Source organism: Salmo salar, chromosome 16 (assembly GCF_965601325.2).
Source record: "Salmo salar chromosome 16, fSalSal1, whole genome shotgun sequence".
In the NCBI taxonomy this organism is placed as follows: Eukaryota; Metazoa; Chordata; class Actinopteri; order Salmoniformes; family Salmonidae; genus Salmo; species Salmo salar.
Window position 1 is genome coordinate 16,681,631 of NC_138306.1, and position 24,566 is coordinate 16,706,196.

General features: G+C 46.0%; 1 protein-coding gene across 16 annotated transcripts in view; it reads right to left on the reverse strand.

Moving 5' to 3' along the window:
* Positions 1 to 4,696: 4,696 nt before the first annotated feature.
* The window catches only part of mical3a (microtubule associated monooxygenase, calponin and LIM domain containing 3a), a 140,392-nt gene continuing 120,522 nt past the window's right edge, over positions 4,697 to 24,566 (reverse strand). For 9 of the 16 annotated variants that reach the window (XM_082962564.1, XM_082962563.1, XM_082962565.1 and 6 more), the window contains 11 exons: positions 24,237 to 24,436; positions 22,084 to 24,127; positions 21,774 to 21,868; positions 18,026 to 18,076; positions 15,173 to 15,280; positions 14,525 to 14,618; positions 13,457 to 13,510; positions 12,730 to 12,780; positions 7,617 to 7,716; positions 7,358 to 7,431; positions 4,697 to 7,133 (listed from right to left, as the gene is read on the reverse strand). In XM_082962564.1, the coding sequence (XP_082818690.1) occupies positions 6,949 to 7,133; positions 7,358 to 7,431; positions 7,617 to 7,716; positions 12,730 to 12,780; positions 13,457 to 13,510; positions 14,525 to 14,618; positions 15,173 to 15,280; positions 18,026 to 18,076; positions 21,774 to 21,868; positions 22,084 to 24,127; positions 24,237 to 24,436 (3,056 nt within the window). In that variant the 3' untranslated portion in view covers positions 4,697 to 6,948. The remainder of the gene's footprint in view (positions 7,134 to 7,357; positions 7,432 to 7,616; positions 7,717 to 12,729; positions 12,781 to 13,456; positions 13,511 to 14,524; positions 14,619 to 15,172; positions 15,281 to 18,025; positions 18,077 to 21,773; positions 21,869 to 22,083; positions 24,128 to 24,236; positions 24,437 to 24,566) is intronic. The other 7 variants (XM_082962567.1, XM_082962578.1, XM_082962569.1 and 4 more) reach the window with 4 other exon arrangements.

The following is a 24,566-nucleotide window of genomic DNA, read 5'->3' on the forward strand; positions in this document are numbered from 1 at the left end:
CCCACCGAGAAAGATTCCCCTTGCTCTCCGTGCCCGTCTGAAGAACGAGTTGGAGAGCATGGAGCAATCTGACATAGTCACCAAGGTTACAGAACCGACTGACTGGGTAAACGCATTAGTGGTGGTGGAGAAACCACGCACAGGCAGGCAAGGCAAACCACGCACATTATCTTAGCCCAAGACGAGTTTCAGCGAAAGATCGACGAAGTGTACGAAGGCCTCGACGGAGTTGTGGCAATTGTGGACGACATCCTTGTCTATGGTCGAACCAAAGAGGAGCACGACCAAAACCTCCGCGCGATGCTGCAAAGGTCCTGCGAGAGAGGAGTCCGGCTCAACCCCGAGAAGAGCACAGTCGGCGCTAAAGAGGTCAGCTACTTCGGATATCTTCTCACTGCGAATGGAATCAAGCCAGATCCACAGAAGATCTCAGCCATAAAGGAAATGGAGCCACTAAAGAACCGTGCAGAGCTGGAAACAGTGCATGGCATGGTCAACTACTTAGCCAAGTTCGCACCCAGCCTCTCCAATGCTAATGCACCCCTGCGTCAACTACAAAAGCAGTCCAGTGAGTATCTCTGGGACAAGCAACACGACATTGCTTTCCAGAATGTGAAAGACTTGATCACGAGGGAACCAGGACCAATCCTTGCCTACTACGACCCCAACAAAGAGCTCAGACTCCAAGTGGACGCGTCGAAGTATGGACTAGGTGCAGTGCTACTGCAAGAAGGAAAGCCCATCGGCTACGCTTCCAAATCTCTCACAGACTGAAGTCAACTACGCTCAAATTGAAAAGGAGCTCTATGCCATTCTGTTCGGATGTAAACGTTTCCATCAGTACGTATATGGACGACAAGTCATTGTGGAATCCAACCACAAGCCCCTTGAGTCAATCATGAGGAAACCACTAGCCGCAGCCCCGCCAAGGCTACAGAGAATGATCCTTCAACTACAAAAATACGACTTCACAATCACTCACCCTCCAGGCAGACATCCCTGTCGCAGAAACACTCTCCAGGAAGTTTCTTACCTACAAGGACACCAGCCTCAGTGAAGGCATGGACATGCAAGTGCACACTGTGTACAGCAACTTACCAGTTAGTGACACGAGATCCAAGCAGAAACAGAAAAGGACTCACAACTCACACAGCTGAGGGAAGTCATACAGGATGGATGGCCTGAGGAGAGGAAAAAATGTCTTCAAAGCGTCTCAGAATTCTGGAACCATCGTGATGAACTATCACAGATCAACGGAATCATTTTCAAAGGAGAGAAAATCATTATTCCTACCAGTCTCAGAAGAGATTTTGACAAAGATCCATGCTGGACACATGGGCAGGGAAAAGGTGCAAACAGAGAGCACGGGACATTTTGTTTTGGCCCGGAATGTGCAAACAAATAGAGGACATTGTTGGTAGATGCGCCATCTGTCTTGAACGACGCCCCTGTTACCTCACTGTATCCCAGACCGACTCTGGCAGGTCGTGGCAACCGATCTGTTCACCTGGAACAACGAGGACTACCCCAAACGAGGAGAAGCTCCCAGCACGAATCTGCTCCTATGGAAAGAAGATATTGGCCAAAGACACCCACTTGGTGTGTTCCACTTGCAACGTGCCCAGGAAGCCTTAGCCACCCTTGGCTCCTGTCCACACTGTGCCTTCTTCACTGTGAAGAGCCTCTGTCACAGGCTAGCACGCCAAGCTAGCCTGAGTCAACATGACCTTAATATGGGGGCTGGCGCCCGCGATGGCTCACCAGTGACAATGGACATCCCCACAGGGAACCGTGGAGCGACGGCTAGCGCTAGCTGGGGTGACCAGCTCAACGCCATTGCCCCGCTGTTGGATGACTCCAACAATGACCTCCCGGCATCCCTGCCGGGCTTCCTGATTGAAGACGATAACGACGCCACAGGGTTTTCCAACAGCCTCATTTTGGAAACATCGGATGGAGACGAAGACTCCTTCATCCCCTCAGGCCAAGCTACCAAGCCTCCTGCCGGGAATCCAAAACCGGTCAAGTAGGTGGGGCGCCATCCCCACCAGTTTTCAGTGTAAACCTGCAGGTTGTGTGCAAACGTGCTGCGAATAAACTGGTGATTCCCTGGCCCATTGCAGTAGCAGAGACCCCCACGTCCCGCTACCAGGGTAAAAGGCTACCCAAAGCCAAACTGGTAGCCAGGCAATTACTACCAGTCTTCCCAGAATGCCTGGAGGAAGTTACCCATACCTGGAGTACACCTTTCTCCTCCGAGAACCCTGTCCAAGGTAGGTTGGTGTACAAGGTGGAGGGTGCCGGGTCAACTGCCCGGCACCCTCCACAGCAGGAGGGTGCCTGGCAGTCTCTATGGGGTAGAGACTACCTCTAGCAGTCTCTATGGGGGTGCCACAGGGTTCAATTCTCGGGCCGACTCTCTTCTCTGTATTCATCAGTGACGTTGCTCTTGCTGCTGGTGATTCTCTGATCCACCTCTACGCAGACGACACCATTCTGTATACTTCTGGCCCCTCTTTGGACACTGTTAACTAACCTCCAGACGAGCTTCAATGCCATACAACTCTCCTTCCGTGGCCTCCAACTGCTCTTAAATGCAAGTAAAGCTAAATGCATGCTATTCTATCGATCACTGCCCGCACCTGCCCGCCCGTCCAGCATCACTACTCTGGACGGCTCTGACTTAGAATACGTGGACAACTACAAATACCTAGGTGTCTGGTTAGACTGTAAACTCTCCTTCCAGACTCACATTAAGCATCTCCAATCCAAAATTACATCTAGAATTGGCTTCCTATATCGCAACAAAGCATCCTTCACTCATGCTGCCAAACATACCCTCGTAAAACTGACCATCCTACCGATCCTCGACTTCGGCGATATCATCTATAAAATAGCCTCCAACACTCTACTCAACAAATTGGATGCAGTCTATCACAGTGCCATCCGTTTTGTCACCAAAGCCCCATACACTACCCACCACTGCGACCTACCACTGACCTGTACACTCTCGTTGGTTGGCCCTCGCTTCATACTCGTTGCCAAACCCACTGGCTACAGGTTATCCACAAGTCTCTGCTAGGTAAAGCCCCGCCTTATCTCAGCTCACTGGTCACCATAGTAGCACCCACTCGTAGCACGCGCTCCAGCAGGTATATCTCACTGGTCACCCCCAAAGCCAATTCCTCCTTTGGTCGCCTTTCCTTCCAGTTCTCTGCTGCCAATGACTGGAACGAACTGCAAAAATCACTGAAGCTGGAGACTCATATCTCCCTCACTAGCTTTAAGCACCAGTTGTCAGACCAGCTCACAGATCACTGTACCTGTACATAGCCAATCTGTAAACAGCCCATCTATCTACCTCATCCCCTTACTGTATTTATCTTGCTTCTTTCCACCCCAGTATCTCAACTTGCACATTAATCTTCTGCACATCTACCATTCCAGTGTTTAATTGCTATATTGTAATTACTTCACCACCATGGCCTATTTATTGCCTTATCTCCCTTATCTTCCCTCATTTGCACTCACTGTATATAGACCTTTTGTTTTATTTTTTTCTACTGTATTATTGACTGTATGTTTTGTTTATTCCATGTGTAACTCTGTTGTTGTATGTGTCGAATTGCTATGCTTTATCTTGGCCAGGTCGCTGTTGCAAATGATAACTTGTTCTCAACTAGCCTACCTGGTTAAATAAAGGTGAAATAAAATAAAAAAATAAACTGACATGGCAGGGATTGGGCTTGCCCACATGCCCCCCATCAAACCCCTGGTGGCTTCCCATCTACACCCCAGCCAGAAGTCCTCCATGACCTCGACTTCTGGCCCCACCTTACCAACCAAGTAGGAGCGCTTCCAGTCCTCTGCGACAGAGAAGGTCTACAGGTCAGTCGCCACAGAGGTGAGGGCGCTCAGTACACACCGGAGCCAGGTCTGTGGGATTAGATCTGTATTGCCACAGACCTCAACCTGCGTCTGCTGAAAGCCGCTGTCTAGGTATCAGGAAGAGCGACGGGGCTCATGATATCCCAGGAGAGTGCTTGATGGCTCAACCTATCCACAGTGTCTGATAATGAGAAGCTGAAGATCCTGGATGCTCCAGTAGAACCTAAAGGCCTTTTTGGTCCCACTGTCAAGATGATGCAGAAACGGTGCAAGGAGAAAGAGGGAGGGTGAAATCCTCCAGCTCTGTCTGCCCAGGAAGACACAGCCCAGTGTCTCTCCTGTGCCACGCCGCACCTTTGCCCAGGCTGCAGCAAGTTGACCCCCCTCGACCTTTAAGATCCCCAGATGCCCAGCCCCCCAGGCTGCGAGCCCAGGGCAGCAGAGAACCTTAAGGGCCCCTGGTCTAAGAAGCATCCTATCCCACCCATGGCACCAAGGAGCCAGCCTGCCCCTAAACCCACCCAGAGGGTGAAGAGGAAGAAGCGGATGGCCCCATCGCCAGAGAGACGAGAACGGCCTCACCCAAGCGCAGTTCTATCTCCTCCGCTAAGCCTGAACCTGTTCCAGGGTGTAAGTTCCCAGGCACCTCAGTGTTCTTGGCGTACCGGGTCCAAGTCAGGGGTCACAGGGTACAGACCAAAAAGAGACAATGTTCAGGTGGATGCTCCTACAAGGCCGCCCTTTTGTCTCAAACACTACTTGTAACAGGTTTTATATAAAAGCTTACTCATAAAAGGAGACAACATACTTTTTAAAATAACTGCATGGTTTTATTGCCGTTTCAGCATACATCCAACACTCTATGCATTTTAGCTACATGAATAAGCATTTACATATCTGCCATGTGTTTTAAAAATTAGGATTCATTTTTCTTTACATATGATACATTTTTGCACACATGTTAATAAATATCAATACAATCTGTCAAACGTATCACACACCATCTAAAACACCAAGCCTTGAAATGTTGTAACTTTTTTTGTATTCACAGCTCCGTTTAATTCTTACACATATTCTCACTGTGTGTAACTCTATACAGCAAAAAAACGGTGACCAACCAAAGGTTTACAGTTTGGCAGAAAGGCCAGTAGGTTCGTATGACAAACAAATGTACATGCTCCCGTGACTGAATAGAAGCGGTTTACTTCGAGCGATAGAGCAGCTTCGTGTCTCCACTTCTACTCATGACTGCTGTTTGGCGACCTGTAGTTGTATAAAAAGGATTAACAAAAAAGTTAAATGTACCCTGGTGGTATACATACAAGTTTAAAACTCAAAAGAAAACTGTAAAATATTAAAACAAATGAAAAAGGCATTTTGCTCCAGAGCAGGTCATATACCTCAGCCCCAGAGATAGCGAAGCCAGAGGCTGTGTTTGAGTTCTGTGGTTTATCCCCTTTGATATTGCAAAATATTCACTGACAACTGTACTGTGTCACCAGTTAGTGACGTGTCAGTTCAATTCTGGTATTATGATGATAACACGGTGCACTGATATACTGTGTAAGTCCAATAAGACACTGACTCTTCTGAGATCAAATTAACTCGACTGTTATGTCTTTATCCTTTTAACATTTCATCTACACTGAGGATATTTCACGGTACAGTATATGCCAATTAGTATTGAATAAGGGCAACTGATTATATAAACTGACATTTTTATGTGATATACAGGGAAAGGCATCGTATGGAGAAGACACATTATCACTCAGAACTAGGAGCCTAAGAGATGTGTCAAGTGGGTTGCTTGCTGAAGAGTACATGTGTCAATGAATCTATGCTACAGGCTAGAGCATCAAAACCGTGATGTATCATGGGTAAATAGTGACTGACCTACAAATAATATTGAGTAGTTATTTATGATGCAAGGTGATTTGTAGATCAGTCAGTCCCGACTCGCCTTTAAAGTCGGCTGCAATGACAAAACGTGCACATTAACACATGATATGCTTCTATATGAGCCTGCAGCAGCATACAGTCCTGACACGCACTGGCTTCTGGGTGATGGAGTTTTCCGTTAGTTTCCTTGCTGTCAATGTCATAAAGAGAGCACAAGTGCATTCTGTTGAGACACCAGTTCAGGCACTCTCTTCCATGAACGAAAATACCAAAAACAGTTCATTCAGGTTCTTTGTAAAAACAACACTAATAAATACACAATTGAAAACGACTAAGTGACCAGATTCCATTGATCCTTAGCGTTGACTCTTAGTGTGAATCTCTGTGCAAAAAAATTACGGGCCTTTTAGAGTGTGATCCTCATTGGCTCCTCAGAACATGGAAGCCACTGTGTAATTGGAGAGAAAGCCAGCTGATGCAGAGGATGTCCCTCCCTCAGTCAGCATTCACAATGGCAGAGGATGTCATGAGGTTAGGTTGAGACTGATAGGATGAGAGAGACCAGAGGCTTCGGTCCACTCCTCCCCTTTCTACAGAAACCCTGAAAGTCTAACAGTCGATAGATCAAGGGCCTACCCTCATCTAAAACCACAGCTTCTTTAATGTGTTGTGTTATGCACATTCAATACACAGAAACCGGTATCATATATTGAATTCCTTTACATCAGCAGGACCTAACCTCTTTCTTCCCTTTGTGTGATCGAGATGAAAAGAAATAAAAAATAAAAAAACATTCTTCCAAGAGGAGGTATGTTCCCGGTTCTGGAGAATCATGTCGAAAGAACTTCTAAGGTTCTGAGAAAGTCCAGGCTGTAGTTGCTCCTCCCACTGTGAGGTGAGATATCACTAGGTAATGATGCCTGCCTGGTGGCAGAGTAGATATGTAAACATTTTAGACTGCTCCAACAGCGGAGCCATGATAGGACAACTCTGCGCACATTCGCCAACAGAAGGGCCGTGATAGGACAACTCCGTTCTGTACACATTCTCTGCTGAGGAATCTGGGACCAAGCATGGAACCGTGATTTAGGCCTTCACTGAGCCCTGACACAGGGGAGGGGTAGTGTATTATCTGAGTGGGAGGGGATGGTGCGTCTAGTTTCAGGCCCAGTTGAGATTGAAACCCTTAGAGAGCATGACCGACTCCAGGTCCTTATCCTCCTCCTTCTCCCTGAGCCTCTGCTCCTCCAGGAGGGCTACCAGGGAGTCTCTCTGCTCCACCACCTCCAGCATCTCATTCAGGATGCGCTTCTCCTGCGCCAGCTCCACCTCCGTCTTCAGGTGGTCTGAGGAGGAGAGGAGGATGAAAAAGAGAGAGAGAGGGACAGATAAGTCGAGAGCTCATATGTGAAGAGGAAAGTGAAAAGAATCTGAGGTAGTTTGATGAAAATTTGATGAAACCGTGGATGTTGTTTCACATTGTCCCGCTTTTCCATGTTTTTTATGCTGCACACAAATTGCCCTTTGGGTACAATAAATATTTATTGAATTGAAAAATGGCAATCCTCACCTTCGATTGCCATGCGCTCCCTCAGGTCCTGCTGCAGTCGACTCTGACGATCCTCCAGCTCCAGTTCTCGTGCACTGGGGGACAGAAAGACAGACTTTAGGCCCAATTATTACACCTGTGGCCTGAATTATGTCTGAAGTCTTAATGACGTCATAAATCCTCTAAATGATGTCTGTCTACTTTTTGTTACAGTACCGTATTTGGATGCAGAGTTAACATTCACTAGGCCTATAACAAAGGATATTAATGGTCAACTCACAATATCATCAGCTCAGATTCGTATCGCACCAATGCGTTTTTCTCCTGGACCAGTTTGAACCACTCCTGCATGAGCTTGGGGTCGTCCTTTTTTCCCATCCCTGGAAGAAGCAGCAACACAGAAAGGGGAGTGAGGGAAACGGAGGGAAGATCTAGGTGGTTCTGATGCAGACACTGACACAGGCAACGCATTGACAGCCAAGCCAAGATGTCTTTGTAATGGGAATGGATGATGAGGTGGGTATGATTGACCGGACTGTTGAGCAGGGGTCAGGATGGTCTGGCCGTACGGCTCACAGAAGATGGCGTGGAGGATATTTCAACTTTGGGTGTTGCAAAGTTGAGAATTTGTGTGTCACTCAATCTGGACTTCTGAGACAGACACCCCTGTTACTGTACTATGATATAGTAATAATAATAGTAATAATAAATGGCATTTAGCAGATGCTTTTATCCAAAGCGACTTACAGTCATGCCTGCATACATTTTTATCATTCGGGTGGTCCCGGGAATCAAACACACTATCCTGGCGTTGGAAACGCCATGCTCTACCAACTGTCCTACAGAGGACCACTGTATGTTCAGAGCAGTGGACGTCTCCTACCAGTGTGTGTCCCTCTTACAGAGAGGGCCATAGGTAGGGAGTAGAAAACCTGGCTATTCCACCACATTGTACCATGGAACCTATGGACTTTTTACACAGAGATACAACTATTCTGGTGTTCTATCTCAATGGAAGTTCGACATCCCTACATGCAACAATGAACCACCAGCAGAAATAAAGGATTCTGTCGGATCCTATTTATGCGGAGTGGTTTCATAACACCCATGTTATGAATTATTTCATACTCCCTACAGCTTCTACTGGGTCAAATGGTGCCGTCGATCTGTCATTTAGACCAATAGTGAAGCTATCATACTCTCGTATTAGGTCTGCCTGAGAGGGAAGCCTCTACTGGCATTTGGCATGCATTACTGCAGTCAAGGTCCAATGCAGTCAAGGGCCAATGCAGCCAAGGGCCAGGGGCCACAGAACCTTTTTCCTTGTGCCACTGTAAAGGCGGCCAGTCCATGCTATCTGTCGCACGCACGCACGCAGGTGGAGCCAAGCGGTTTCAATGAGACACTGAGGGGGCAAACCATTGATGCAGCGTGACGTACTTAGCTGGAGTGGTCGAGTCTCTTGCAAAACGAAAAGGAAAAACACAGTACACACAAAAATCGAATGGCTGTGCTCTCGGGTGCAGCTGCCGGCTTTCGCTGATTAACAGACAAGGACAGAGAGAGGCAAAGCAGGGTTCCTCAGACAGGACAAAGAGGAGATGGAAACAGGTGGATTTGCTAACTTATCCAACAATGTGCTTGCTTTTCTCTCCCTCTCTTTGCGCCTCGTCCACCACCACCCTCAGCCCAGGTTCCCAGAACACAGGAGAGAAGAACCACAGAATTAGCAATAAAAACACACCAGCCTGAAAACCAGATCGCACAGAACACACACAGGCATGTTTTGTTTGCTACATTGATCAGAAGGCTTCTCAAGGAGTTCCACTTATCTCCTAATCTGTATATTGGTAGAATATGCAAAACTGAGACGTGTCAGACGTTCTAGTATTTTGTTCTCTTTCCCACAACCTTGTCACACGCGGTCTAGTTGCAACACACTATAGTCATTTAACATTTACATTTAAGTCATTTAGCAGACGCTCTTATCCAGAGCGACTTACAAATTGAGGGACAGAGGCTGTCTGGCAGCCTTCACGCACTATAGAGAGACTAGACCATTCAGTCGTGCAGATGTCCATTCGTTTTACAGCAAACAGAGGACCTGCTGTTGATTAAACACACACTGAAGTACAGGAGATTTCCCCTTTAGCTTTTTTTATGCTTTAGCTGCAGTTACTTGGAATGATGGAAAAAGGTGTGCACGATAGTTGTTTACTTGAGTTGTTAAACTAGGGTTGAGGGCTCTGACACGTTTCACATGTTCTGCCTGAGACTGTTAAACTCAAGGGCAAGATCATCTGGGAGAGGGTCTATAGAAACGTCAATGTATATATGGTTGATTCATGACAGTCACTATATAAACCTTTTAAAAGTACTATTGTTGGCAATGTGAACTAGGTTTGTGAGTAACCTCAGCTCAACAAACCAAAAGTACATCAGTAGCATAGACATGTCCTGTCCTTCTGTTCTACACCGTTCCAGAAAGTTCCCAAATATCTACATAAAAGTGTGTACTGTAGTGTTGAATGTAGTGTGATCAGACTATGGCAGATACAGAACAGTGACATGAGGAAATCGACTGAGCCCGGGCACACAGAGGGTGAGGAGGAGGAGAGGGAGGAGAAGTTTCAGGAGACCAGGCGGGAGGAGCCCAGCTCTGTGGTTCCCGGTGGTTGGTTGCCATGGTAACCTGCAGCAACCAGATGCAGCGGAGGCAATAGATTACGTTACCTTCAGGGGAACAGCAGGGGCAGAAGGAGATAGGTCTTCGGCGAGGGGTCCCGACAAAAGGCTCAACTACTTCCACAACGTGGTGAAAGAGTGCCAAGGAGTGGAAGAGTGGAGGAAGAGGGAGAGGTGATAGACACAGAGAAAAAAGTGTAGAGGGCATAAAGCGTGAGAGGAAGTGAAGGAGGGGGGGGGAAGGTGAGGAAGAAACAACAGTGAGGATAAAAATCTAAAAGATTGAGAGCACTAGGGGGGAGAACTGAAAGCACCTTGAGAGAGGAGGTGGAGAGATCAGTTGTGTGGAGGGAGGGAGGGAGGGAGGGAGGGAGGGAGGGAGGGAGGGAGGGAGGGAGGGAGGGAGGGAGGGAGGGAGGGAGGGAGGGAGGGAGGGAGGGAGGGAGGGAGGGAAAAGGAGAGTAAAAACAAAGGGCTGGAGAACGGGAGGGAAAATAATCTTGTTCTTTCATCTGTTCATCTGAATAATACCCCTCAAACTCAGCAAGACAGTATTGTGTCCATAGAGTTCTATGGTGCTATACAGTAGCTTTGCAACATCAATGTTGTGTGATGTGTTGACAAGGCTCTGCAAATTGGATTCATCCAAATAAAAACAGCTTAATATTCATCATCACTCGAAGGTTTACAGAAATAGAAAATAACTATTTCCCGCTCAGATGATTTCATTATTCCATCCTTGAAAATATTTCAGCTCTTCCAGGTAAACATAACTTGTATTTTTTGACGCTATTGTGTCTATTTAGACGTGCAAATTAGCATTTCGTACAAATGCATGTGAACCTCTGTGAGAACGAGTTCATACTATCTACTGGATATAGTAGAGTTAGTAAAGTGGAAAATAGACAAAATAATTTAATTTTCTCAACAAGGAAGAGCCTTCTATCCCAGAGTACGGAACACACAATGGGAAGGATCTTGATAGGACATGTGAAGAGGAGGGATGGAGTCATACACTGTCACACACCGATACAGACAGGAAACTCACACAATGTACTGAAAAGTCTGAGACCTGGGGTAAAAGAGCTGGGAGAGAATGGAATGCAGGGAAATTGAACCACAAGGGACTATCACAGAGGATAGGAGGAGGATGTGTTGGAAGAACTGCCATGTAGAATCATCATAACTCTCGACTCAAACAACAAAGTCTATCGCTTATACACTCACTGCTGACAGACTTTAGAGCGGATTGCTTCCTCCTCGTACCTCATCATGAAATCAAAGTTATGTTACAGAACATGTATATGAATTTCCAAATCATTGAGAATCAGTGGAATGTGAAACTAGCGTGTCTATTGGAGGTGATCATGGTCAGAAATGGAGTGATAGACAAGACGTGTCGCTGCAGTCAACCCTGCTGGCCAAAAGCGAGAGCATGACAGTTTTGTTCGCTAGCTTTTACCACCCCCTGCAGGGCTACTACACACACAGCACAGCCATGCTGCTTCCCACAACAGCCTGTGTCGCGGAGCACGACTCAGCCAGAGCCAGTCCGATGGATTGCCAGTCCACATCACTTTACCAGACAGGCCAACACTGTACCAGACCAGGCCCAACCTGCAGAATGCAGACCATGCACACCTTCTCCTCCACACAGCCCAGAAGCTCGAGACCACGGCATTCAGTTTGGAGGATCAAACCAAGTGTCAATGGTGTCTTCCAGAAATACTTACCTTCTGTGCAATGGATTCCTTATCTCAAGAAACTAAACATTTATGATGGTTGCATGCAATTGTACCGAGGCACGATAAACCACAAAGTGAGGAAGTGAAGAACAATAGTCAAAGGGGGCATGAAATTCCTGAATGTGATCATATTAAAATCGGGGGACAATGGCCAGATAGATTTTTCCCAGTGTTACAACACTCCACACCATCTCCTGTCTAATGGGTGGGGACAACGACAACATGGCTGGACAGCATCATCACAGAGAGAATAACAGTCCAACAGTCGGACGGACACACACCCCATCCACCCTGGGTCAATAAGACAAAGACCCCGTTGGTCAATCACAGGTTGTGTCCCAAATGGCACCCTATTCCCTATATAGGGAATAGGGTGCCTTTCAGCACGTACAGTACAGGGAGTTATGCAACGGGGCAGGTATGGTAGAGGCTGAGGAGCAGTAGCACCAGAGCTGGGACTACAGGGATGGATTTAGTACCACAGCACACAGCTCTAAGGTAGTAGGGGTGGGATAGCGGCTAGTCAAGGGCCAGGCCATGGGTTTAGTTAGGAGTTTAGGGGTCAGTAATAGGCAGGGCTGCACTACTTTCCAGTTGGGTGTTAGCATGCGTGTATTTTTTTAGTCGATGTGATCATTAACTTGTACACGAAGCATAAAGGCTCTGACATTTACCACCGCCGCAAAATCATATTACATAATCAATGCAGTGGCGTTAACGTTACAATGATCAAAGAGGCTTTGAAAATGATCAGACTATCTTAAGAAGACTAGATAAGTGTGTGATCTTTCGGACTGTGTGTGCTGGAAGTACAACTGAAGGGATCAGAGGGTAGGTTGGCTACTGCAGCAGCAGGGGACATAGCTAAGAGGAAACAAGCTCCAGACCAGTAGCATAGCTGGGGAAGACAAATAGGTGGGTTAGCTGTTAGTTAGTTGGAAGCGACAGATTTGAAATACATACCGCCCAGATGCAAGTCCAGGATTTCACTGTAATTAGACTCTCCCCAATAGTCTACAACAGGGATATATTAGAGATAGGAGTTATTGTACACACACACAGCCACCACTGGGCTATACCAATCTGCAACAACAGGGTCATGCATGTGATTGCATACAAGTCACATTCACACACACTACAACATACACCCAAGTACTCACCACAAAACATATGCAGTCAAGTACACATATTGGCTTGTACTACATGGCATTTTCCATAATGATAGGATGGCTACATAGATTTGCTGTATGGCTGGGTACTGCCTCTGTGTACAAGTTATGAACAGTGTGTGTAGGAGGCAACACCAGCTCTGGAGCGTCAGTGTGATACAACCCAAAGGGTTGGTGGGTTAAGATTTCTTGTAAGTATCCCCACTTTTGATTATTGACCATACCAATAGATAAACACAATGTAGCATGATATGGAAGCCCTTTGGGGCAAAATTCAACTCAATCTTGGCGCATATAAACCCTTCTAGAAAGAGGCTATGTGGACAACCACATCCAGTGTGAGCACACACAAATCTATGTTGAAACAGACATCCTCCAAATCGCATGCAGTTCAAGACGATGACCGACAGAAAAAAAATGAGTACAAAGATAAAATGTTCAGAGATGGAAGACTGTTGCAGTGTCACCACTAATGGCATGTACAGTACGGGTCTTATGTTAAACTACAGTGAGTCTAATACCTGATCGTCTTTTGTGTTGTTTTGGTATAGTACAATAAGTCCCTTTATACAATCCTTTAAAAGAGTAGACAATAGAGAGGTTAAAGTCAATTTGAGAGAAACAGTCAATTTGAGAGAAATTTGATGGGGAAAAAAAGTTTTAGTAAAATAAGCACAATGACCAATCAAGATCGACTCCTACACCTCAAAGTTGTCATTCAATTGGTCTCATTCTTGGTGGTGTAGAAAGTCACCCTAGCTATTTTATAAGCAAGCATTCACCAGCTTGTGTCGTATTCAGCAAGCATCATGTAGATTACAAGTAATTATAGATTATATTGAGACTCAAATGTATCCCTCAAAAAGTGACCGATTATGTTCTAGCTATGCTACGCTTTACATGCCTTGAAACCATCCTAAAGCTGTTAGCATTGTATCGTGTCATGTTCTACAGTAACCAATAATGACTTCTTCACCGAGTGAAAGTACAGGTGTCTGTGATAGTCCCTTGTCTTGCACGGTTTGAATGCATCGTTTCAGAGTAACAGATACCGCCAGTATGCAGACACTGCATATCCACATCCGAGAGTAGGATTTCTACAAATGTAAGACATACTTTCATTCATTGCAAAACCTGGGTGACTGGGTTTGTGAAAAGCATACGTTTTAGAAGTCTAGTCTGCTGCTATCAAAACCCCTTTTAGTACGTAAAAGGGAGGTCGGCGCATGTTTCAAGGAACATTGTTACACGGACAAGAAACCCTCAGTAACAGCGTTTGAGAGTGGTTGAGTTGATTTAGAGGGCAAGCAGTCAATTCTGTACTTGCATAACCAGAATGTATTTAGTATACAAGCAGCGTATAGTAGCATATAACATATAGAAATGTAAAATAGAGATGAACATATTACATTGTTGAAGAGCATCATCTCCACCCAACTAGGACACTCGTACATCAACAAACGGAATGAAAATCTCCAAACTCTTTCCCCAATCCCAACATTTAAAATGCATGACCACACCCCACGGGCGGGCCCTTGGGGTATGTAACTCAATCAGAATAAGAAGACGTAAGAGTGACAGATATGTACCTGCTTCCCCTCGCAGGGCTTTCTCCACGGCCACGCCCCTCTCCTCCAGCTGTCTCTGTTTCTCCTCCACCTGCTCCAGCTGCCTCTGGATGGTCTGAGGGAAGGAACGAACAATTCAGAACACACACACACACACACACACACACACACACACACACACACACACACACACACACACACACACACACACACACACACACACACACACACACACACACACAGAGGGTCTGGGAGAGTCTCCCACAGATCCAAAACATTTGAATGAACCGACACAGTTCCATAGACGTCTTTTTTTTTTTTTGTACGAGAAGAGTTTAAAGGTCGTGTCTGGAACCCTCTTAATAATTACCTCAAAGTTGGAACCGTTTTTGTTCTTCTATAAATAGGCTTACTTTTTGTCTTATCAAATATTCATGAGCGGCAACACCGAGGATGCATAGCTAATTAGTATTGTCTTGATCTCTGCATGGGAGTTCTGTTTTGATGATCTTCAAAGACATCAAATTGGGGCTTGCTAAAATCATTCATAATTCACAGCGGTCTTGGTTCACCGGTTAAACACTCCTGTGCAGTGTGGACTCATACACAAGATACTTAATCCACCCACAAAGTTTTCTTCCAACACAAAATGTCCTATTGGCTGCTTACCTGGGCTCTGTGCAGTCTCTTCAGCTCCTCCTGCTTGGCCTGTCGCCGGGCAGCTTTCTGTACCCTACGTGTCAGCTTGGCATTGAGCTCCTCCTCTGTGTAGGTTTTCTGAAACAACATTACAACCATGTCAGAGGCCTTTGACTGATGGCCCATCCAGCTCTGTGGGAACTAGGCCCTTCACAAGACAGGACAATGGAACCTCTCTGTTCACAGAACATTCAAAGAACATTCACTTTTCTACAGTTAAGAGACCAGCGGGCGCTTACAGGGGGGACTGATATAGTCTAATGTAATCAACAATCTATGACATCGCAGGAAAACACCAGAGAAAAGCTAGCTCTCCTCTTCCACAGTGGGATTAAATAGAAAACTGGTGTTTCTTCGTGGGAGGTGGCTATCACTTATACCAAAGTCTACCATTGAGAGTACGAGAAGAGCTTACCAATTCTAGAAATGGCATAATTAGGACAAGGCCCAAAGGGTAAGACTAACTACAGGGATCTTATAGACGGGGCAGCTACCACAATCTGCTCTAGTACAACCTGAAGTTCACAACACACAATCCAAACTGAACAGACAAAAATACACATAACTACAAATGTATGAGATACCTGAGATTTCCTTATATCACTTCTCTTCTCGCAATATTTACCCAGTCTATAAGCCTGTAAATTCTCAGAAATGTATGGAACATTTTCCATCACATTTTATGAGTTGGTCTATGTACAGTGAGGGAAAAAAGTATTTGACCCCCTGCTGATTTTGTACGTTTGCCCACTGACAAAGAAATGATCAGTCTATAATTTTAACGGTAGGTTTATTTGAACAGTGAGAGACAGAATAACAACAAAAAAATCACGTCAAAAATGTTATAAATTCATTCGCATTTTAATGAGGGAAATAAGTATTTGACCCCTCTGCAAAACATGACTTAGTACTTGGTGGCAAAACCCTTGTTGGCAATCACAGAGGTCAGACGTTTCTTGTTGTTGGCCACCAGGTTTGCACACGTCTCAGGAGGGATTTTGTCCCACTCCTCTTTGCAGATCTTCTTCAAGTCATTAAGGTTTCGAGGCTGACGTTTGGCAACTCGAACCTTCAGCTCCCTCCACAGATTTTCTATGGGATTAAGGTCTGGAGACTGGCTAGGCCACTCCAGGACCTTAATGTGCTTCTTCTTAAGCAACTCCTTTGTTGCCTTGGCCGTGTGTTTTGGGTCATTGTCATGCTGGAATACCCATCCACGACCCATTTTCAATGCCCTGGCTGAAGGAAGGAGGTTCTCACCCAAGATTTGACGGTACATGGCCCCGTCCATCGTCCTTTTGATGCGGTGAAGTTGTCCTGTCCCCTTAGCAGAAAAACACCCCCAAAGCATAATGTTTCCACCTCCATGTTTGACGGTGGGGATGGTGTTCTTGGGGTCATAGGCAGCATTCCTCCTCCTCCAAACACGGCGAGTTGAGTTGATGCCAAAGAGCTCCATTTTGGTCTCATCTGACCACAACACTTTCACCAGTTGTCCTCTGAGTCATTCAGATGTTCATTGGCAAACTTCAGACGGGCATGTATATGTGCTTTCTTGAGCAGGGGGACCTTGCGGGCACTGCAGGATTTCAGTCCTTCACGGCGTAGTGTGTTACCAATTGTTTTCTTGGTAACTATGTTCCCAGCTGCCTTGAGATCATTGACAAAATCCTCCCGTGTAGTTCTGGGCTGATTCCTCACCGTTCTCATGATCATTGCAACTCCATGAGGTGAGATCTTGCATGGAGCCCCAGGCCGAGGGAGATTGACAGTTCTTTTGTGTTTCTTCCATTTGCGAATAATCGCACCAACTGTTGTCACCTTCTCACCAAGCTGCTTGCCGATGGTCTTGTAGCCCATTCCAACCTTGTGTAGGTCTACAATCTGGTCCCTGACATCCTTGGAGAGCTCTTTGGTCTTGGCCATGGTGGAGAGTTTGGAATCTGATTGATTGATTGCTTCTGTGGACAGGTGTCTTTTATACAGGTAACAAACTGAGATTAGGAGCAATCCCTTTAAGAGTGTGCTCCTAATCTCAGCTCGTTACCTGTATAAAAGACAACTGGGAGCCAGAAATCTTTCTGATTGAGAGGGAGTCAAATACTTATTTCCCTCATTAAAATGCAAATCAATTTATAAAATGTGCGTTTTTCTGGATTTTTTTTGTTGTTATTCTGTTTCTCACTGTTCAAATAAACCTACCATTAAAACTTTAGACTGATCATTTCTTTGTCATTGGGCAAACTTACAAAATCAGCAGGGAATCAAATAGTTTTTCCCCTCACTGTATGTTTAACGAGGTTCTTGTCCTCTTTCAGTTCTTATTTTTTTGCAATAAACATTTGAATTTGGAGTGGAAAAAAATGATTCAAACAAATGAAACATTTAATATAATAAAAAAAACTGTAGTGATCGAGGAAAAGAGATAATAGTATAGAAAAGGAGCAGACTGCAACAAGGAGAGGTAGCTGGAATCCAAGTGGATCTGATAGCAGCGCTGGAGAACAGTGGGTTAACATCCGACCAGTACAGACAAAAGATAAGCTGATCGACAACAGACCGGAGCAGACGGAGGAACAGCACGGGTAGGCATATCAAAAAGTTGTCATTCATTGTGACCAGAAGAATGAGGAGTGCAGTAGTTTGGACCTCCAGCAGAGGGTGAGGGGGCTGTGGCATGCATCTGAAGAGTAATGGTTAGTTTTGCGGTCACGGTGGCCGCTGTGGCAAAATGGACGTAGATGGTTAGGGTAGTAGTGCAACGGTTGGCGCATGCGCTGGGGTAATATGACATGGGCCAATGGACATGTATGTACACACTACCTTGGTGGCGTACGCTCTCTTGAACGCCAATGCGTGAGGGACATAAACAGACTTGGGGAAAACAAAACAAACAGAAAATAGAAAACAAACAAATGGAATGATTAAATGGGTACAATCAAACAGGCAATGTTAAAAGCCCACCCCCCACCCCCCATCAAAACAAAGATGAGGGTGCAGTGATGAGTGGTGAATCAACATTACTACCATGAATTATTCATCAAACATTGAACTGAAACAATTTATATTTAAATAGATACCTAAGTGAACCAGAGACAACGTGAAGAAAACATTGACGCACAACAGCTGATTATATTAATGAGAAGGCTTTGCTCAAAAATATACTGAACTAAAATATAAAAGCAACAATTTAAAAGATTTTAATGAATTACAGTTCATATAAGGAAATCAGTCAATCGAAATAAATGAATTAAGCCCTAATCTATGGATTTCACATGACTGGGAATACAGATTTGGGGGAAAAAAAAGTTGGTATCTGGTGTGACCACCATTTGCCTCATGCAGCGTGACACATCTCCTTCACATAGAGTTGATCAAGCTGTTGATTATGGCCTGTGGAATGTTGTCCCACTCCTCTTCAATAGCTGTGTCAAGTTGCTGGATATTGGCGGGAACTGGAATACACTGTCGTACACGTCGATCCAGAGCATCCTAAACATGCTCCATAGGTGACATGTCTGGTGAGTATGCATGCCATGGAAGAACGGACATTTTCAGCTTCATTATCATGCTGAAACATGAGGTGATGGCGGCGGGTAAATGGCACGACAATGGGCCTCAGGATCTCATCACGGTATCTCTGTGCATTCAAATTACCATCGATAAAATGCAATTGTGTTTGTTTTCCGTAGCTTATGCCTGTCCATACCATAACCCCACCGCCACCATGGAGCATTCTGTTCACAACGTTGACATCAACTAACTGCTCGCCCACACGACACCATACATATGGTCTGCGGTTGTGAGGCCGGTTGGACATACTGCCAAATTCTCTAAAAAGACGTTGGAGGCGGCTTATAGTAGAGAAGTTAACATTACAATTATCTGGCAATAGCTTTGATGGACAATCCTGCAGTCAGCATGCCAATTGTACACTCACTCAAAACTTGAGACATCTGTGGCATTGTGTTGTGTGACAAAACTGCACATTTTAGAGTGGCCGTTTATTGTCCCCAGCACAAGTTGCACCTGTGTAATGACCATGCTGTTTAATCAGCTTCTTGATACACCAAACCTGTCAGGTGGATGGATTATCTTGGCAAAAGAGAAATGCTCATTAACAGGGATGTAAACAAATTTGCGCACAGAATTTAAGAGTAATAAGTATTTTGTTGGTATGGAACATTTCTAGGATCTTTTATTTCAGCTAATGAAAAATGTGACCAACACTTTACATGTTGCGTTTATATTTTTGTTAAGTGTAGATTAATCTGCACTGTTACTAGCAGAGGGGTCTGAGACCAAAATAAGTGACAATAACATACAGTAGACTACCTAGTATTTCAGTGAGAAGTAAAGGTACTATTTCACTCCACAGAACTGTCATTAAACTACTCAACGTCTCTAAAAAACAACAATCACTAAACAAACCACAGAACACAAAAACTAATTGAGACTATTCTGGATAAATGATCCCCGATGTTCCTCAATGAGCGGCACAGGGCCAGATCCCTTGTAGTGAAAAGATCCACTGTTAACGAACATGAAATTACATTTTGTTAAATTGTTTGAGCTAAAAACATGTTTCATGCTGTACCATCAGACATATTCAGTCTTGGAGCCTGGGTCCAAAATATGACTGAAGTCATGTTTGAAGCCATGTTTGCCATGCCCGCCATGCCCATTGAGGCTCCGATACACGTTCAGAGTCTGAAAACAGTGTTTAAAAAAGGTTAGCATGAGGAATGCTTGCCTCTGGCCCTGAGCTCCATCTATTCTAATGGATAAACCACCACAGATACAGAGCAGCAGCGGACTAAACACTTTTCAATTTCAACTATTTCAGCGTAATGAACGCAAATGAAGTCCGATGTGTGGGCCTCATTTTACTGAAGATTTATTTTTGCCAGACACTGCATATTTTGACTGTTCACTAATACAAGTAAAACGAATTCAATTTTACTCCTGTCCTTGATCAGGATTTTCCAAACTCGGTCCCAGTGTCCCCCCTGGCTGCACGTTTCTTTTTTTCACCCTCGAGCTAAGACACTAACATTTGTGTCAACTCTACCCAGTTCTGTGAGTGTCACTGGGTAGGCTGATAATCCATTACATGGGTACAACATCCATAGGTTAGTCTGTACAGTGCATATACACTGAGTGTACAAAACATTAAGGACACCTCCCTAATATTGAGTTGCACCCCCCCTTTTGCCCTCAGAACAGCCTCAATTCGTCAGAGTATGGAATCTACAAGGTGACGAAAGCGTTCCTCAGGGATGCTGGCCCATGTTGACTCCAATGCTTCCCACAGTTGTGTCTAGTTGGCTGGATGTCCTTCGGGTGGTGGACCATTCTTAATACACACAGGAAACCGTTGAGAGTGAAAAACCCAGCAGCGTTGCAGTTCTTGACACAAACCGGTGCACCTGGCAGATACTACCATACCCTGTTCAAAGGCACATACATCTTTGGTCTTGCATATTCACCTTTTGAATGGCACACATACACAATTCATGTCTCAATTGTCTCGAGGCTTAACAATCCTTCTTTAACCAATCTCCTCCCCTTCATCTACACTGATTGAAGTGAATTTAAGAAGTGGCATCAATAAGGGATGATAGCGTTCACCTGGATTCACCTGGTCAGTCTATCATGGAAAGAGCAGGTGTTCTTAATGTTTTGTATATCCGTGTACACGGTCTGTATGCCCCCAATGCAATTACAAAGTCTAATACGTCCACAGTGTGATTTCAACTGATTTATACTTTGTCAAATTAACAAATGATTGTATTTTGTTGAACTTTCAATGGGGGGCTTTTATTTGGAAGGCAATCGCAAATTCCACTATTGTGGGTAAACCTTATTGCGGCTAGCTTCACACAGGTAGAGTTGTTGACCATTTTCATCAACATTGGTGTCATATTGGCTTTGATATGATGGTATGGAGATTTTAATTTAACATTGAACTTCAATCAATCCCTACTATTAATACCAATACTATACTAATACTTTGTTACTTTGCTTGCAGACAGAACAAAATGTCAAAAAATGGAATGGAAAAGCTTCAGACCTATCCTATCATTTTATAATACATTTTTAGGTTGAGTTAGGGTGTCTGGGATTCTAACCAGAAAATAACTCAGTTAAAAAGAAGAATTGCTGTGCTTGAGCATAATATAGTCCCAAAAATTAATAGTAATTTACATTCAACATTTGAATTGTTATGCTTGTTTGAAATTCAAAAGCATTCATCCCGCTGTAGCAACTAGTGTAGTACCTCCTCTTCCTCTATGACTCGATCAAGGTCCCGACCTCTTTCTCGTTCCTTTTCTCTTTCTTTTTCCCTTTCCCTTATTTTTTGCCTTTTTCTCTCCCCCGCTTTTTCCTCCTTTATCGTTTCCTTCTGAATGCCTGACACTAGGTCAAAGATGTCCGTATGCCGCTTGGAATATAAAGGATTTAAAACAGCATATGAAACACAAAAAAATGACCACAGTTGGGGTGAGGTTTTCAAGTGTGAACCGGTGATGGATGAAAATAAAACTCTTGAGTGACAAGCATGACTCACATCTGTCCTAGACTTCTGAGAAGACCTCTCCAGCACATCATCACATGACAGATCCGAGTCCTCAGAGAAGCTCAGGTTTCTGCGCGACTTCAAATCTGGAATGGAAAAAACAAAGACAGCATAACTAACTGTTATTTCTCTCTGGACTTGATGTGACCATAACTAAAATAACTAGCCAGGAACATATAACCAAAGACCGACATCAAAACTAAATGCCGTGCTCTAAGCAAGTCATGGTAAACTACAGGCCATGGTAAACCATGGTAAACTATAGACTCCATGACATCCTGTGTTTCTCTGTCAGTCTCACCTGACGACCTGCCGAGAGGCGACAATCGCTTCTTCCCGGAGTCGTTGGTGTTGGAGCTGGATGGCGTGCTGGGACATGACTTGTCGTCCTTATTCTTCTTCTTGTCTTTCTTGTACCCCGAGAACACCACCTTCCACAGGGACTTGTGTTTGGGCGGCGACGGCGTCTCGTCTGTGCCGTGCTTGACGGAGAGCTGGCTTTCATTCTTGGCTTTCTTCTCCTTCTTGTTCTTGCGCGGTGAGAAAAGCGAGCTGCGCTTCTTGCTCTTGCCCCCCGAGGCGGAGCCGTCGGAGGAGACGGTCGAGCTGTCCAGACTCTTGTTACCCTGACTGCTAAAGAAACGCTCTGGTAGAGTCTCAGCCTTCTTCGACTCAAGAGATTTCACTGCAGACGTCTTTGGAGAACCGGATGACTTCTTAGTACTTTTCCCGGAAGTCTCTGATGAGGCCACGTTCCACACCACTTTAGCCGCAGCGGCGGCGCCCTTGGCCGTGTCCGTCTCTTTCATCTTGTTGAGCTGCTTGGCCATGGCTTCCTTCAGAGCTTGGCTCTTTATGGACTTCTCTCTGGCTCTCATCCGTTCCTCTGCTATTTCCTTGGCCTCAGGGGAGAACTGCTGGGCCTTCTGGCTCTTCGAGGCCTGCTGGTTCACAGGGAAAATGGGCTTTCCGTTTTCCATGGCCAGGGCCAGGTGCAGGGGACGCTTCTCTCTCTCCCTGTTGGGCTTGCTGCTGGGCGGAGTGTAGAACCTGTCCATGGTTGTGTCCGGCGTCCGCTCGTCGTACGTGTCCTCCACATCGTCCGCAAACGGGATCTCCGCCACACACTCCACGAATGACTTCCTCACCTCCTCCCGACGTGGTTTGCTGCTCTTCTCCCGTCTCATGACCACCAATGGAGTGACCGGAGCTGTGACCGGCGAGGTGACCGGCGAGGTGACCGGTGTAGTCCTGGGGGCAGGCTTGGGCGCAGATACTGGCATAGACACAGGGCTGATTTGGGTCCTCGGTGCAGGCACAGGGCTGTTGGTCTTGGTGGGTGCCGCCTTGGCTGGCTCAGGTGTAGTGGGGCCATCGATCCCATTGTCCCAGGACACCTGGTGCTTCTGCTGCTGCCTGAGAGTAGCTGGCTCTTCGTTGGGCGGGGGAGGCGGGGGGCTGGAAGGCGGGGTGAGCATGGTGGAGTCGGAAGTGTGGTAGCTGTCGCTGGCCGCCTGGCTGGTCTGGTTGGTGGCTGTGCTGCCGTTGAGGCCTAGGCCGGAGCTGCTGCTGAGGTCCCTCCGATCTGAGCCATTGCTCTTGGGCTCCGCAGGGGAGATGACCTGGCCCTCCACCGTAATGTTCAGCCTGCGAATGACCGAGCGACCGGTGAAGGGAGAAGGGGAAGGCCTAAGCTCCTCCGAGAGATCCTCTGGGGTGTAGGACTTGGTCGAGGGGGAGTCCGGAGTGGGCACCTTACCCACAGTAACAGGACACTTCTCTGGGGCTTTGCTGCTGCTGCTGCTGCTACGGTCCAGTGGGGTGAGACCCAGACTCTTCCTGATCTCGGCACTCTTCAGCCAGAACTCCTCGATGATGTCCGTCTTCTTCACCGGGGTTTCGTCTGTGAGGTTCAGAGATTTTTGAGGCTCGGGGGTAGTCCTGTCAGAGGAGTCTGGTTTGGCCAGCGGCGTGGAGGTGATGGCAGGGACAGGCTGAGTTCTGACAGGGGAGTCCGAGGTGAGGGGTGAGGAGGGCTCGTGGCAGGGCAGCGGCTGGGCACAGATGGGAGACAGCGGGTTCCCTGTCGAGGGGCAGGAGCAGGGCGGAGAGTTGACAGGGGATTTTGGGGTGACCGTCTCAGGCAGTGGGATAGGCTGGGAGCGAATAGGGGATTGAAGAGGGGAGTGAATGGGGGATGGGGCAGGGGTAGCGTATTGGGGGCTCTTGGCGTTGGGAGTCTGAACTGTCCTCTGGGGTATTGTGATGTTCTCCGATGCAAAGGGATCTGGGAAAAAGCGCATGCCGGGTGATTTGACCAGATAGGGAGGAGACGTGTGAGACATCTGGAAGACGAGCAGAGGAAGAGGAGCATTTAGACTTTGACGAACTCATTAAATGCCAAGACCACAGAACTAATGGCTAACAAGTAGATGAGAGGGAAACATTTCTTACCTGTAAATCAGGCTGTGGAGTCAGTGGTTTGACTGGTGAGAGCGCAACTTCCCCAACTAACTTCACCGGACTGACACTAGTTTGTTCAATGCTATAGGCGATCCCCTGACTCTGCGACTTCTTGTCCTCTTCAGGAAGCGCATCACTGAGCTCTGACTGGTGCAGACGAGCCTCAGCCTCCGCATCAGAGGGAATGTCCTCTGTAATAATATAGACAAAATCAGTCACCATAGCTCATTAAGCACAGTGTACTTAATAAGCCTTCTGTGAACCCTCAATAAAGTATTAGATACAAAATAGTAGAGATTTGCTGAATAAGTTGGTTCAATA